Consider the following 14,084-nt stretch of genomic DNA (forward strand, 5'->3'; position numbering starts at 1 on the left):
TCTCCGGCTGGGCCATTGTGGGTTGGCTAGTGGATTGTTTCTCATTGGAAAACACAAAGATGGCCTTTGTGAATTTTGTGATGTCCCTGAAACCGTGACTCATTTTATTTTGCATTGTCCTGCTTATGGAGAGCAAAGAAAAGATATGTTCTGTGTGCTTACATCATTGGGAATTAACACCTTTTCCCTAAGGACCATTCTAGGTCAAGGAGTTTCCCCTAAAGAGAGGGCAATGGCAGTGATAAACTTTCTGAGGAGCACAGGGTGCTATAATAAAGTGTAGGGCAGATAATTCATTGTGTTTTCTAGGTGCACATTCTGACAAGTGGGGGGCAGCAATGCACTAGCCGTGCCTAGTCTGCCGGAAATAAAAAGAAGAAGAAGAAGAAGATGGCGGTCGCATTTCTTGCGACTCGGCAACCAACGCGGCGTCTACTCCCTTTTGTAATGTCTATGTTCGTCTGCCGTCGGTTTGTGGCTTTTTAACGACAGTCCGGTTGGCGAATTTGCGAAACGTAGTATGGTAGGGGAAGGTTCCGCCCTTTTCGCCTCTGATTGACTAGAAGGTGAACAGCAGAAGAACCTACACCTATCATTGTACGTTTAGCAAATTCGCCCGCCGGTTTGTGGCCTTTTCTCCACAAGGGCTGAATTTTTGTGCCATTTCCGGTTTGTGCCTCCGTCTACCATACAGCGAGCTTCGTGCCGCTCCGCTCGTTAGCATCTGGTTAAGGACAGCAGAGGAAAATTAGTCACTGGGATAACTCTGGCTCTTTTATAGTTATTGTTGCTTTATCTGTTGATTAATGAGTGCCATCCCTATCAAATTATTAAAATAAATAATCACGTGTCTGTAATCAGAAGATTCTTTGCATCTATCAGGAGTGATATATCTTAGACGATCTTTGGCTGCGTTACTTCTTTAAACCCCGCCTCCTGTTGGTGACGAAGGGTCACGGTATTGGTCAGTAGCCGCGTGGTATCGAAGTACTTCCTGTGTGAAATCTACTGTGCGGAGTTCTGTGTTTTTGGTGAGCCGAGAAGAGGTTGTTGTGTGTACCGAGTTGTGTTCTGTGCCCGTATGTGGGTCAGAACTTTGTCTGCTGGAGTGTTCTGGAGAAGCGGAATCTCCTGGAGGAGCTTGTTCACCATGCGGCTGCAGTCCACCGAGTTCCAGTCCGTGTTCACCGACGGACTAAAAGCGCTGGCAGGTCAGAAACATTCTCACTCTGTAATCCATTTGTTTCCCTCTTCGCCTTTTGCACGTCATTTACAACTAAAAGGCGCGCGTAAGAGCCCGAGGCAGGTGAATTCAGTAAAATTTTCGGTCTGTTCCTGGCACTCTGCGGAACACTTCGCCACAGCGACATCTAGTGATTTGCAGCCAGTCTGCCCTGCGTCACCCTGATCCCATCAGGTCTCAGAAGTTACTGTGGGGCCCGGCTAGTACTTGGATGGGAGACCTCTTGGGAACGGCACATGACTCCCTGCCCCCCCCGGTACTTGTTCCTGGTTCCGGTGATCAATCAATCAATTTTTTTTATATAGCGCCAAATCACAACAAACAGTTGCCCCAAGGCGCCTTATATTGTAAGGCAAGGCCATACAATAATTATGTAAAACCCCAACGGTCAAAACGACCCCCTGTGAGCAAGCACTTGGCTACAGTGGGAAGGAAAAACTCCCTTTTAACAGGAAGAAACCTCCAGCAGAACCAGGCTCAGGGAGGGGCAGTCTTCTGCTGGGACTGGTTGGGGCTGAGGGAGAGAACCAGGAAAAAGACATGCTGTGGAGGGGAGCAGAGATCAGTCACTAATGATTAAATGCAGAGTGATGCATACAGAGCAAAAGAGAAAGAAACAGTGCATCGTGGGAACCCCCCAGCAGTCTACGTCTATAGCAGCATAACTAAGGGATGGTTCAGGGTCACTTGATCCAGCCCTAACTATAAGCTTTAGCAAAAAGGAAAGTTTTAAGCCTAATCTTAAAAGTAGAGAGGGTGTCTGTCTCCCTGATCTGAATTGGGAGCTGGTTCCACAGGAGAGGAGCCTGAAAGCTGAAGGCTCTGCCTCCCATTCTACTCTTACAAACCCTAGGAACTACAAGTAAGCCTGCAGTCTGAGAGCGAAGCGCTCTATTGGGGTGATATGGTACTACGAGGTCCCTAAGATAAGATGGGACCTGATTATTCAAAGCCTTATAAGTAAGAAGAAGAATTTTAAATTCTATTCTAGAATTAACAGGAAGCCAATGAAGAGAGGCCAATATGGGTGAGATATGCTCTCTCCTTCTAGTCCCCGTCAGTACTCTAGCTGCAGCATTTTGAATTAACTGAAGGCTTTTCAGGGAACTTTTAGGACAACCTGATAATAATGAATTACAAGAGGAAATAAATGCATGAATTAGTTTTTCAGCATCACTCTGAGACAAGACCTTTCTAATTTTAGAGATATTGCGTAAATGCAAAAAAGCAGTCTTACATATTTGTTTAATATGCGCTTTGAATGACATATCCTGATCAAAAATGACTCCAAGATTTCTCACAGTATTACTAGAGGTCAGGGTAATGCCATCCAGAGTAAGGATCTGGTTAGACACCATGTTTCTAAGATTTGTGGGGCCAAGTACAATAACTTCAGTTTTATCTGAGTTTAAAAGCAGGAAATTAGGTCATTCATGTCCTTATGTCTGTAAGACAATCCTGCAGTTTAGCTAATTGATGTGTGTCCTCTGGCTTCATGGATGGATAAAGCTGGGTATCATCTGCGTAACAATGAAAATTTAAGCAATGCCGTCTAATAATACTGCCTAAGGGAAGCATGTATAAAGTGAATAAAATTGGTCCTAGCACAGAACCTTGTGGAACTCCATAATTAATTTTAGTCTGTGAAGAAGATTCCCCATTTACATGAACAAATTGTAATCTATTAGATAAATATGATTCAAACCACCGCAGCGCAGTGCCTTTAATACCTATGGCATGCTCTAATCTCTGTAATAAAATTTTATGGTCAACAGTATCAAAAGCAGCACTGAGGTCTAACAGAACAAGCACAGAGATGAGTCCACTGTCTGAGGCCATAAGATGATCATTTGTAACCTTCACTAATGCTGTTTCTGTACTATGATGAATTCTAAAACCTGACTGAAACTCTTCAAATAGACCATTCCTCTGCAGATGATCAGTTAGCTGTTTTACAACTACCCTTTCAAGAATTTTTGATTAATTAATAAGCTGGAATGGAAGATTGCTGCTAATCCTCCGCCTCGGCCCGTGCTACGAGCGTTCTGGCAGTTAGTGTGACTCGGGGGTGTTGACTCATTTAAACTAACATATTCATCCTGCTGTAACCAGGTTTCTGTAAGGCAGAATAAATCAATATGTTGATCACTTATTATATCATTTACTAACAGGGACTTAGAAGAGAGAGACCTAATGTTTAATAGACCACATTTAACTGTTTTAGTCTGTGGTGCAGTTGAAGGTGCTATATTATTTTTTCTTTTTGAATTTTTATGCTTAAATAGATTTTTGCTGGTTATTGGTGGTCTGGGAGCAGGCACCGTCTCTACGGGGATGGGGTAATGAGGGGATGGCAGGGGGAGAGAAGCTGCAGAGAGGTGTGTAAGACTACAACTCTGCTTCCTTGTCCCAACCCTGGATAGTCACGGTTTGGAGGATTTAAGAAAATTGGCCAGATTTCTAGAAATGAGAGCTGCTCCATCCAAAGTGGGAAGTATGTCGTCTCTCCTAACAAGACCAGGTTTTCCCCAGAAGCTTTGCCAATTATCTATGAAGCCCACCTCATTTTTTGGACACCACTCAGACAGCCAGCAATTCAGGGAGAACATGCGGCTAAACATGTCACTCCCGGTCCGATTGGGGAGGGGCCCAGAGAAAACTACAGAGTCCGACATTGTTTTTGCAAAGTTACACACCGATTCAATGTTAATTTTAGTGACCTCCGATTGGCGTAACCAGGTGTCATTACTGCTGACGTGAATTACAATCTTACCAAATTTATGCTTAGCCTTAGCCAGCAGTTTCAAATTTCCTTCAGTGTCGCCTGCTCTGGCCCCCGGAAGACAATTGACTATGGTTGCTGGTGTCGCTAACTTCACATTTCTCAAAACAGAGTCGCCAATAACCAGAGTTTGATCCTCGGCGGGTGTGTCGTCGAGTGGGGAAAAATGGTTACAAATGTGAACGGGTTGGCGGTGTACACGGGGCTTCTGTTTAGAGCTACGTTTCCTCCTCACAGTCACCCAGTCGGCCTGCTTTCCCGGCTGCTCGGGATCTGCCAGAGGGAAACTAACGGCGGCTAAGCTACCTTGGTCCGCACCGACTACAGGGGCCTGGCTAGCTGTAGAATTTTCCACGGTGCGGAGCCGAGTCTCCAATTCGCCCAGCCTGGCCTCCAAAGCTACGAATAAGCTACACTTATTACAAGTACCATTACTGCTAAAGGAGGCAGAGGAATAACTAAACATTTCACACCCAGAGCAGAAAAGTGCGGGAGAGACAGGAGAAGCCGCCATGCTAAACCGGCTAAGAGCTAGTAGCTGCGCTAAGCTAGCGGATTCCTAAAAACACACAAAGTGAATAATGTGTAAATAATTTAGAGGTGATTCAGCAGAGGGAGTGCTTTAGTTAAGGCACGTGAAGATTACACTGTGAAACAAATCGTTATCTAGGTAACTAGATCAATCTAACTGCGCAGATTAAACAGCTAACAGATACAGAAAAACACAGCTGTGCTCCGGAACAGGAAGTGATACAATACCGCAGTGAGAGCCAACCACTGCGGTAGTAAAAAGTAACTGGCAACACTTTGAGGAGCATTTTGCACAAAAAGTAGTACTTCAGGTCCTATCTATAATCGTAAAGGTTAAATGTACCCAAAAACCTTTAAAAAGTTAAGCTTAGAGAATTAATGTAATCATATGTGTGGTCACTGTGTTCTCTCGATCTACAACTAGACAGTTTGAAAGTTTTGAACAAGGTGATAAACAAAGACAATGCTGGAGGCAGATATTTAGATTTATTTTTACATTATTAAATCAAAATAAAAGCTTAAAACAGACGCGTGCGTGCGCTGATCCAAAATGCTGGAAGAGCATCAAGTTATGTGGACATCACTGAAGTAGTTCCTCAGACTCATCTCAGAGCCTCCTGAGAGACAGACACCGAGACATTAGCATGCAAAAAGAGGCTCAGCATTAATATATCCGATAAACTCTCCATCTTTCACTTTCATGGGCATCATAATTTTCATTTGTAATAGTTCATGCCAGTATACCCCCGTTTTAAGTGAGCCCCACCTACCACCAGAACTGTCTTCCTTCTTTCTTTCATTCTGTGTCCAGCCATCTGACAAATTCGTCCACTTCACTGGAAACAATTGACAGACAAGAAAATCTCAGTTGGCTTGAGAAAAATATTGGTACAACTTAAGAGTTCATTCAGTAACACTATTACTTCCAGGTAATAAGAACTTCTATTAGTAAACATGTTAAAAGATTATAGTGCATTGTTTAATCTAAAAAAACACAAACTTTACCCTTACCTTTGATGGTAAAGTGGATCACGGAAGTACATATATTTATTGATTGAAAAGTTGCACAAAACATACAGTTCATTTACATAACTGAACAAAAATTTGCCAGGGGGTAACAATAATAAAAATAAATAAATAAAATGACAAATTAAGTACAGTTCATACAGTGTGTCCATGCTGATAATGTTTTTACAGCCTTTGTATTTGTACGGGGTTCAATACTGTTCATATAAATTTCCAATTTCTTATAAAAGATAAAGAATTTTTTTTTTTTTTTTGAATTTACATTTAATGTGTATGTAAAACTTTGCCATAATAATGAGTAGATTAATAATATAAACTTCATTTTCTATTGTATTTTGCAGAAGTGGGTTGTTATGAAATGGGTAATGTCTTTCTAAAAGCTCTTGGTAAATGAGCAATGCCAAAAAAGATGTGGTACAGTTTCTGGGAGAGAGGAACAAAATGAACAATATCTATCTATATCTTTTTGAAATCTGCTCAACAAATGTTTTGCAGGGTAGAATTTCTTTAGTTTTGTTTGTTATGAAATATTTGAGGTAATGCCCATTTTTTTTTTTAATGTACCCGACCCTTTCAAACCCAGAAGCAACTGATTTTCTAGTTGCCAGGTAGGATGTGAAAATCTTCTGACTGCTTCCAGCAGTTTTCTCTTGGATGTTGTGTATCTCTTGCGCTGCCCACTACAGTGTGGGATGTTGCATGCTGCACATGGCTTCAGAGACTTGTGGGGTTTGATTGGTTTAGATGCTAGTACAGGAGGCGTTGTTTGAGGTATGCAGGATGCCACTTGAAGCGAAGCACCATGGATGGAGCCTGCGGCTGTGTCAGCAGCACCAGGTGTACAGGTGCTGCTGATGCTCTAGGTGGGTCGTAAGTGGCCGCAGCAGACTCGCGCTGAAGGGGCTAATTGTTGTACAAAAGCTTCAGATATCTGTCACTGAGATAGATGATGACTGGAGTGCAGTTTGAAGCAGAAACGAGGTGATAATCAGTGACGCATGCACAGTGAAGGCAGGGCGGACTGATTTTTAGGGGGGGATCGTTTGGTAGGTGACACAGGTTCACCTGGTCTGGCTCTTTCACATCCAACCTCTGCTTCCCAGCACTCCTGGAACCAGAAATTCACAGTTAAAAAGTATTCTTTTATGTTAATTTTGTAGCACCAAGGGACACATGCAATTTTGTCTGATCTCGGAAGATGATGAGGCAAAAGGGACTGGGGGGGGGGGTAGTAGTAAAAAAGGGGGAAAGGGGGAAGAGAGAAAACAAGACGAAGAGAAAAAAATAGATAATTCAGCTTAAAAAAGCAGTCTCAGGCTGCTAACCGTGGATGGAAGACGGATGATAAACCATAGTGTACTCCAAAATCAAGTTTAGGGTTGCATACCGAGAACCGGTTCTTTTCAGGTATCGTTAATAATTGATTTGATCCACCGACATCAATAGTCTTTTTGTTTAACGATTCCCTTATCGGTCCTTCAGAGCAGCTGTTGTTTTTGAGGGTGTTTGTCGGAAAAATGTTCAATCCTCTACGTTGATTACAGACCCTGCAGGGGCTCTGTAATCAACTGTTTCTGCAGTGCGACTCCACTTTGAAGCGTGAATCAATAAAGCAGTGCTTCGATCCACTGGCTAGTTGGTTCTTTGATTCGCTGCTCTTCAGAAGCAGCAAGTCCGCTTCTTAACCCCTCTCAAAGCCATTAAAATATCGTGAGTCACTTTTGTGTGAATTAAAGTCACTAACTGGGACTCTTGTCTTGTTGCAGTCAGGAAACGAGAATCGTCCTCCGTTCCATTGACACAGCTCCAAACACTGTGCGGCTCTCTGCCGAGACAGAGTCCGGTCAGAATCAGTAACTTCAAAACTAATTGCTGCTTTAAATAAAATGACACCTCTTTCCAAATGCTGTAATACAGACAGTAAACTGCAATAGACTACAATGTTTTTGTTTTCCTCCCAAAATGAGACGTCCTGCATTCTTTATGAATTACATCCTGACGTGCAGCACAGCTGTAAGAGCTCAGCTCAGACGTATAGACATTCATGCCAATAATGTCTGAAAGGAAATGCTTTTGACAAAAACTACAGATTTTGTTTATTTCTATTTATGTCCAGAGATCAAGGAGCCACCATGTAGAGTTTATTATGTCCAGAGTTTAAGGATCCAGTGACCAGTTTCATATTTATTTACTTTAAGTCTCAATAAAATGTTGTTGACTTAGAAAACCTGTAAAGCCTACTTTTAGTACACAGAAAATTCACAAGAGGTATCGATAAGGGAATCATTATGGAACCAGATCGATAAACGGAATCGATAATGGTATCTAACAATTAAAATCTTACCAATAACCATCCCTAATCATGTTTTCATAAAATTAAAGATGAGTTTGCATCGCCTTGATGCAAATTCTACCAAAGGTACTGTTACTCCAGGATGATACAGGACCAGACAGTTGCCAAGATTGTTTGTGGAATGTCACAAATTAAAATATAGACATCTGATTCTACTGGGTCTGTCCATATAAAAGATTTTAGTAATTTGTCTACCACTTTTTCACTGTTGTTACATAAATATGGAAAGTTAAAAGAGATTACAGGTGAGCTAGTAGAATTCTTCCATGTTAATTTTGCCATGCACTATACACTGGCACATGCTGTCTTTCCATTGTTTGTGTATCAAGAAATTCAGTACAACAGCATTTTGTTTCATGCTAGGCTGGTTGTTATCAGTTGGAAGGTCAGATTTTGTGTGTTTGGCATTTCAGATGTGTTTGCAAAGCACCAATATGAGGTGAGGATAGCAGGGGGTGCTGTGCGGGACCTGCTGTCTGGAAAGCGACCAGAGGATGTGGACTTTGCGACCACAGCTACACCAGAGGAGATGAAGGACATGTTCCAAAGTGCTGGAATCCGGATGATCAACAATAAGGGAGAGAAGCACGGCACCATTACAGCAAGAGTAAGTGACTGTACAATAATAATGATCACACAGTCTCACCAAGCCTGAGGTGCCATTGTTTCAAACTGCAAATATGAGGTCTATTAGAAAAGTATCCGACCTTATTTTTTTCAAAAACCATATGGATTTGAATCATGTGTGATTGCGTCAGACAAGCTTGAACCCTCGTGCGCATGCGTGAGTTTTTCCACGCCTGTCGGTTGCGTCATTCGCCTGTGAGCAGGCTTTGAGTGAGGAGTGGTCCACCCCCTCGGTGGATTTTCATTGTCAGGAAATGGTGGAATGATTTGGGCTTTTTTTCCATCAGAATTTTTTCAGAAACTGTTAGAGACTGGCACCTGGAAACCATTCTAAAAATTTATCTGGCTTTCGGTGAAAATTTTACAGGCTTCACAGAGAATAAAGACTGTTACTACAGTTTTAAGGACGGCTTTAAGGACGCTCGGCGCGCCGCGCTCCGTGCCGCCATCGAGAGACACAAATCACCGGATCATTTCTAAACGGATGGCTCTGTGGATCTGGACCGTCGTGTGCACTTTCTCTGGTTATCACAAGAGCTGGACATCAACCATTTTCCGGCAGATTTCACTTTTAACAAGAGATTTTGTCATGGAAAGCCGAGCGGAGGCTTCGCGCGTCACGATGGATTCGCTACTGGAGCGAGACAAAACCACCTCCGTTTTGGTCTCACAGGACGGCTTTGAGATGGCGTTCAGACAGCTGTCGGTGGCTTTTCCATCGAGTGATTATCCGAGAAATTGTGGATGTGCCTGGACATGCCAGAACATGTCCCGTGAGGCTTCATCACGGCGTTGCTGTGCACCATGCGGCACCGCCGCGCGCGCTAAGCCTCCGCTCCTCTTTCCATGACAAAAACTCCTGTAACAGTGGAATGTGCCATTCATTTCCAAACTGGACGCTGTGTTTTATCCGGGACGTCATCTGACTAGCACAGGAATTGTGAAAAGACGTGGACATCATCACTTTGTCGGCACATTGAGACAGACGTGCGGAGGAATTCCGCGCGTCGTGGCGGTATTCCATATTTTTTCCCCTCTGCTTGGTCTAAAAAAGTAACCGTTACTGACTGCCACAATTTTTTTTCCTGATTTCTTATAGTGTTTCTTAAAGCCAGAAAGTTGTCATTTGAAATGACTTTAGTTTTGTGTCATGTCTGTGATCTGCTTTTTTTCTACAAAATTAAACAACTGAATGAACATCCTCAGAGGCCGGTGATTCCATAATTTTTGCCCGGGGTTGTATATAGAGATAAACTGACTTTCAATGCTGTGATTTATTGCCTTTTATAAAGACAATGACCATGTTTGGGATTTTATTTTTTATTTTTATTTTTTTGTGCATTGGTTTTGGGTTTGAGAATGCAACTCCATGAGTGGTTTATGCAGCTTTAAGAGTTTATAAATATATAATATAGAGATAAACTGTGACTTCTAATACTGCAATTTACTGCTTTTTATAAAGATGATGGCAGTGTTTGAGGCTTTATTTTGTATTTATTTCTCATGCATTCATTTTTGGGATGGGTGTCGATAAGATTTTATCGATACCATTATCGATTCCGCTTATCAATCCAATTCCTTATCGATTCCCTTATCGATACCTCTTGTGAATTTTTTTGTGTACTAAAAGTAGGCTTTACAGGTTTTCTATGTCAGCGGGTCAAAGAGCTTTTTCTTATCATGCACCCGCTCTGTGGAACGGTCTTCCTGCGACCGTGAGGCAGGCAGTGTCCATGGACATTTTTAAGTCAAGACTTAAAGCCTGTTTTTTAGAGGTGCACCGATCGATCGGCCACCGATCATTATCGGCCGATCACGCCTTGATCGGTGATCGGCAAAATGCGCCGATCAAAAGGACCGATCACAACAGTGCAGGCAGTAGCGCAGGGAGCGCTTGGTGTGTTTGTCAGGAAAATGATAATTTCTCTACATTGATTACAGACCCTGCAGCGGGTCCGTGATCAACTTTTCTGCAGCGCGGCTTTGCTCTGAACCTAGAACCAATCGAACCAGTGGTTCGCAGATTGAAGCAATGCTTCGAGCCTTTTGCTTCGTTTATACTTTCTTTCTTTCGCTTAATTTTCCCCTGCTAAAACCCTAAAGAGCATACGTGTGTGAGTATTATTTACTTTTTTGTATGTTAAACCGACCTGTTATGGTCTTCTGAAACAGTTGATAGATGTATTTTATAACTTAAAAACGGGAGCGATGCTAACACGTTAGCATGTCTACGGCATTTTCAGTGTTAAAAGTTAGCATTACGCATTTGCAGCTGTCATCATGTTCGGGTGCATTTGTTTTCAAATTGTAATATTTCTTCTGTTTCTTCTGTTTATATATTAATTTATTATTATTTTGGGCATGATCCAAATATGTACTTGATCGGTATCGGCCTTGATCGGTATCGGCCGATCAAAATTTCGGTGATCGGCCTAAAAAAATCCTGATTGGTGCACCTCTACTATTTTTATTCTCTTTCTTGTAAATAGTTTTTATTTTTTTTCTGTTTTATTCTTTTACTTCTGGTTTTAATTATGTATTTGAATTTTTAAATTTTTATTTTATTTAAATTTTTTTATGTTGAACTGTTCTCTGTGAGGCGCCTTGAGACGGCTTTTGTTGTGATTTGGCACTTTATAAGCCAATTAAATTGAAATTGAACAACATTTTATTGAGTCTTCAAGTAAATAAATATGAAATTGGTCAGTGGATCCTTAAACTCTACATGGTGGATCCTTGATCTCTGGACATAAATAAAAATAAACAAAATCTCTAGTTTTTGTCAAAAGCATTTCCTTTCAGACATTATTGGCATGAATGTCTTTCCATACATCTGAGCTGATTCTCTTGCAGCTGGCTGTGCTGCACGTCAGGATGTAATTCATAAAGAACACAGGACGTCTCATTTTGGGAGGGTAAAAAACGTTTTAGTCGATTGTAGTTTCTTGTCTGTAGTACAGCGTTTGTAAGAGGTGTCATTTTATTTAAAGCGGCAATTCGTTTTGAAGTTATTAATTCCGACCGGACTCTCTCAGCAGAGAGCCACTCAGCGTTTGGAGCTGTGCCAACGGAAGGGAGGACGATTCTCATTTCTTGACTGCCCCAAGACATGAGTCCCAGTTAGTAACTTTAATCCACACAAAAGTGACACAATATTTTAATGGCTTTGAGAGGAGTTAAGAAACGGACTTGCCGTTTCTGAAGAGTAGTGAATCAAAGAACCAATGAGCTAGTGGATCAAAGCATTGATTCATTAGTTCACGCTTCATAGTGGTGTCGCGCTGCAGAATTGGTTGATTACAGAGCCCCTGCAGGGTCTGTAATCAACGTAGAGGAATGAACATTTTCCAGACAAACACCCTCAAAAACAACGGCTGCTCTAAAGGACTGATAAGGGAATTGTTAAGCAAAAAGACTCTTGAGATCGGTGGATTGAATCATTTCTTAACGATACTCGAAAAGAACCGTTTCTCGATACTCAACCCTAGTTCGTTTTGTGTTTGTGAACGCAGCTCCGTTAACGGTTTATAAATATATAATATTGAGATAAACTCACTTCTAATACTGCGATTTACTCCTTTTGTTAAAGATGATGACATTGTTTGGGGTTTTATTTTTTATTTATTTATTTTTCGTGCATTCATTTTGTGTGTTTGAACCAACAGCCCCTGCGGAAATTAAACTTGAAACTGGCTTATCAGTAGGCTGACATATGTGGCCGCGACCGAGTCAGTACTAAAAGTTAGCGGTTTGAGGTAACTTCTGCTCAATTTTTGAGCGGCTTATTCTTTATAAAAGTTAACTTTTCAGTTAGCTTTGCACTGTATATATTATAATAGCCAAGTGGTCTCTGCGTGTGTGTATGGCTTTGACCATGCAAAAACCAGGGAGAGCTGACATTTGCCATTTGGTACTTATGTATTTTGGGTCAAGGATGAGCGCTGTAAAAACAGAAAGTTGATAGGACACACATTTTTGGAGAAATTAGCAATTTTAGCTGAACAGTTGATAATGGACATTGTGCTGCAATGCACCTTGGGAGTTCGGGGTTTTGAGGTTTTAAATGTTATTGTGGTTCATGTTAGTTTAACAGTGTTGTTAGTGTTGTTGATTTATTGTGTTTTTGTAGTTCAGTTGGTTTCGTCAGTTTAGTTAACCATCTGGAGTCGTTTGACGCGAATACATGCCAAAAGTTGCATAACCACATTCAGCGGTCCGCCCATCAAATTCCCCACACTTTAAGTTTCAGTTTGAATGTTTGATGAAGTGCAGATTTCAACCTACATACCACTTTTTAAATTTTGTTGAGACCCAGTAAAAGTTGAATATTGATTACTAATTTTCACCAGGCATTTTGCTGAATTATTATGGTAATGTGTGGAGCGCCGCTCCCTTGATCAGGGCGCGATCGGGTGGATTTTCTCACTTTCCTTCTCTCTGTTTGGAGAATTTACAATGGGAAAAGAAAAAACATTATTTTTCCCATTATCCTTTGGTGGAAAAGCCAATACATTTGGTAGGAAAAGACACAGTCAATCAAAGCCTCTCTGTTCTGACCGCTTTAACCAGTGGTGCGCTTGCGAACAGGTTCCCCCCCTCCCACTCTGGGGCATTTACAGTTGGAAAAGGAAAACCATGATTTCCCCTTTTATCTTTTGGTATGAGAGGCACGTCCAAAGCTGAACGTGCATGAACATCAGACCGTTTTGATACCTCTAGCTGCTGGAGTTCTTCCCCTTTACGATTGGTGGGAACGCATGACGGCAATGTGCACTGACCCCGGCACTCCCCACATGGGTCCGTCGAGATGTCACTCAAATTAAAGAGAGAAAAAATAGCCTCCAAGCACCCAATACTGCCTCCTCATGGAGACAGGAGGACGTGTCAGGTCTGTGACATGTCAAACACAAGTAAGAAAAGTCTTGATTTGGACAGGAATTGTTTTTCCGAGTGGCACAAATATAATTTGTGTGGCATCTTATTGTTTTGTAAATAGCTGTTAAAAAAAAAACGCCTGAAGCATTTGCTGAATTTTTGGTGTAAATAGTTATATATAACTGTTTCCTACATTTGAACATATGTTTTTGAAATTTACAATTTATGTTTGCATTCTAAGTTATAAAAATAGCTTGTTAAACATATTTGTGGTTTTCACAGTGAAAACGGCAAAAACATTTATATTCAGATATAAGGTTTCAGTGCAGATTTCGGTTCACTGTGAAATGTGGCATGTCAGAATGAAAGAAAAACTGTAAAGTCACATACGTGAGGTTATGCTGACAAAAAGATACCAAACAAGGCAAAGCAAACTTTTTTTTTTAAAGCTAAATTATGAAGGTAAAACCAAAAGTAGTCAAAACGGCCAACCATACCCTGGACTCCAGAGGATTTAGTGTTTTGTTACTCATGTTGTCTCATGTTGGTACCATGAGTGAAATGTTTAGTGGTTTTAATGTTTTCCACCAGTGTCGCTATTCGGCTGCTGTCTCATCCATGAAATTTAACACTAATTCATGTAAAAT

At 41.4% G+C, this 14,084-nt stretch overlaps 1 protein-coding gene across 3 annotated transcripts in view; it reads left to right on the forward strand.

Moving 5' to 3' along the window:
* The first annotated feature begins 448 nt into the window (after positions 1-448).
* Positions 449-14,084, forward strand: part of trnt1 (tRNA nucleotidyl transferase, CCA-adding, 1) — a 45,392-nt gene continuing 31,756 nt past the window's right edge. For 2 of the 3 annotated variants that reach the window (XM_034167450.1, XM_034167451.1), the window contains exons 1-2: positions 449-1,211; positions 8,349-8,542. In XM_034167450.1, coding sequence (XP_034023341.1) covers positions 1,082-1,211; positions 8,349-8,542 — 324 coding nt within the window. In that variant the 5' untranslated portion in view covers positions 449-1,081. The remainder of the gene's footprint in view (positions 1,212-8,348; positions 8,543-14,084) is intronic. The other variant, XM_034167449.1, reaches the window with a different exon arrangement.

This window comes from Thalassophryne amazonica, chromosome 3 (genome assembly GCF_902500255.1).
Source record: "Thalassophryne amazonica chromosome 3, fThaAma1.1, whole genome shotgun sequence".
In the NCBI taxonomy this organism is placed as follows: Eukaryota; Metazoa; Chordata; class Actinopteri; order Batrachoidiformes; family Batrachoididae; genus Thalassophryne; species Thalassophryne amazonica.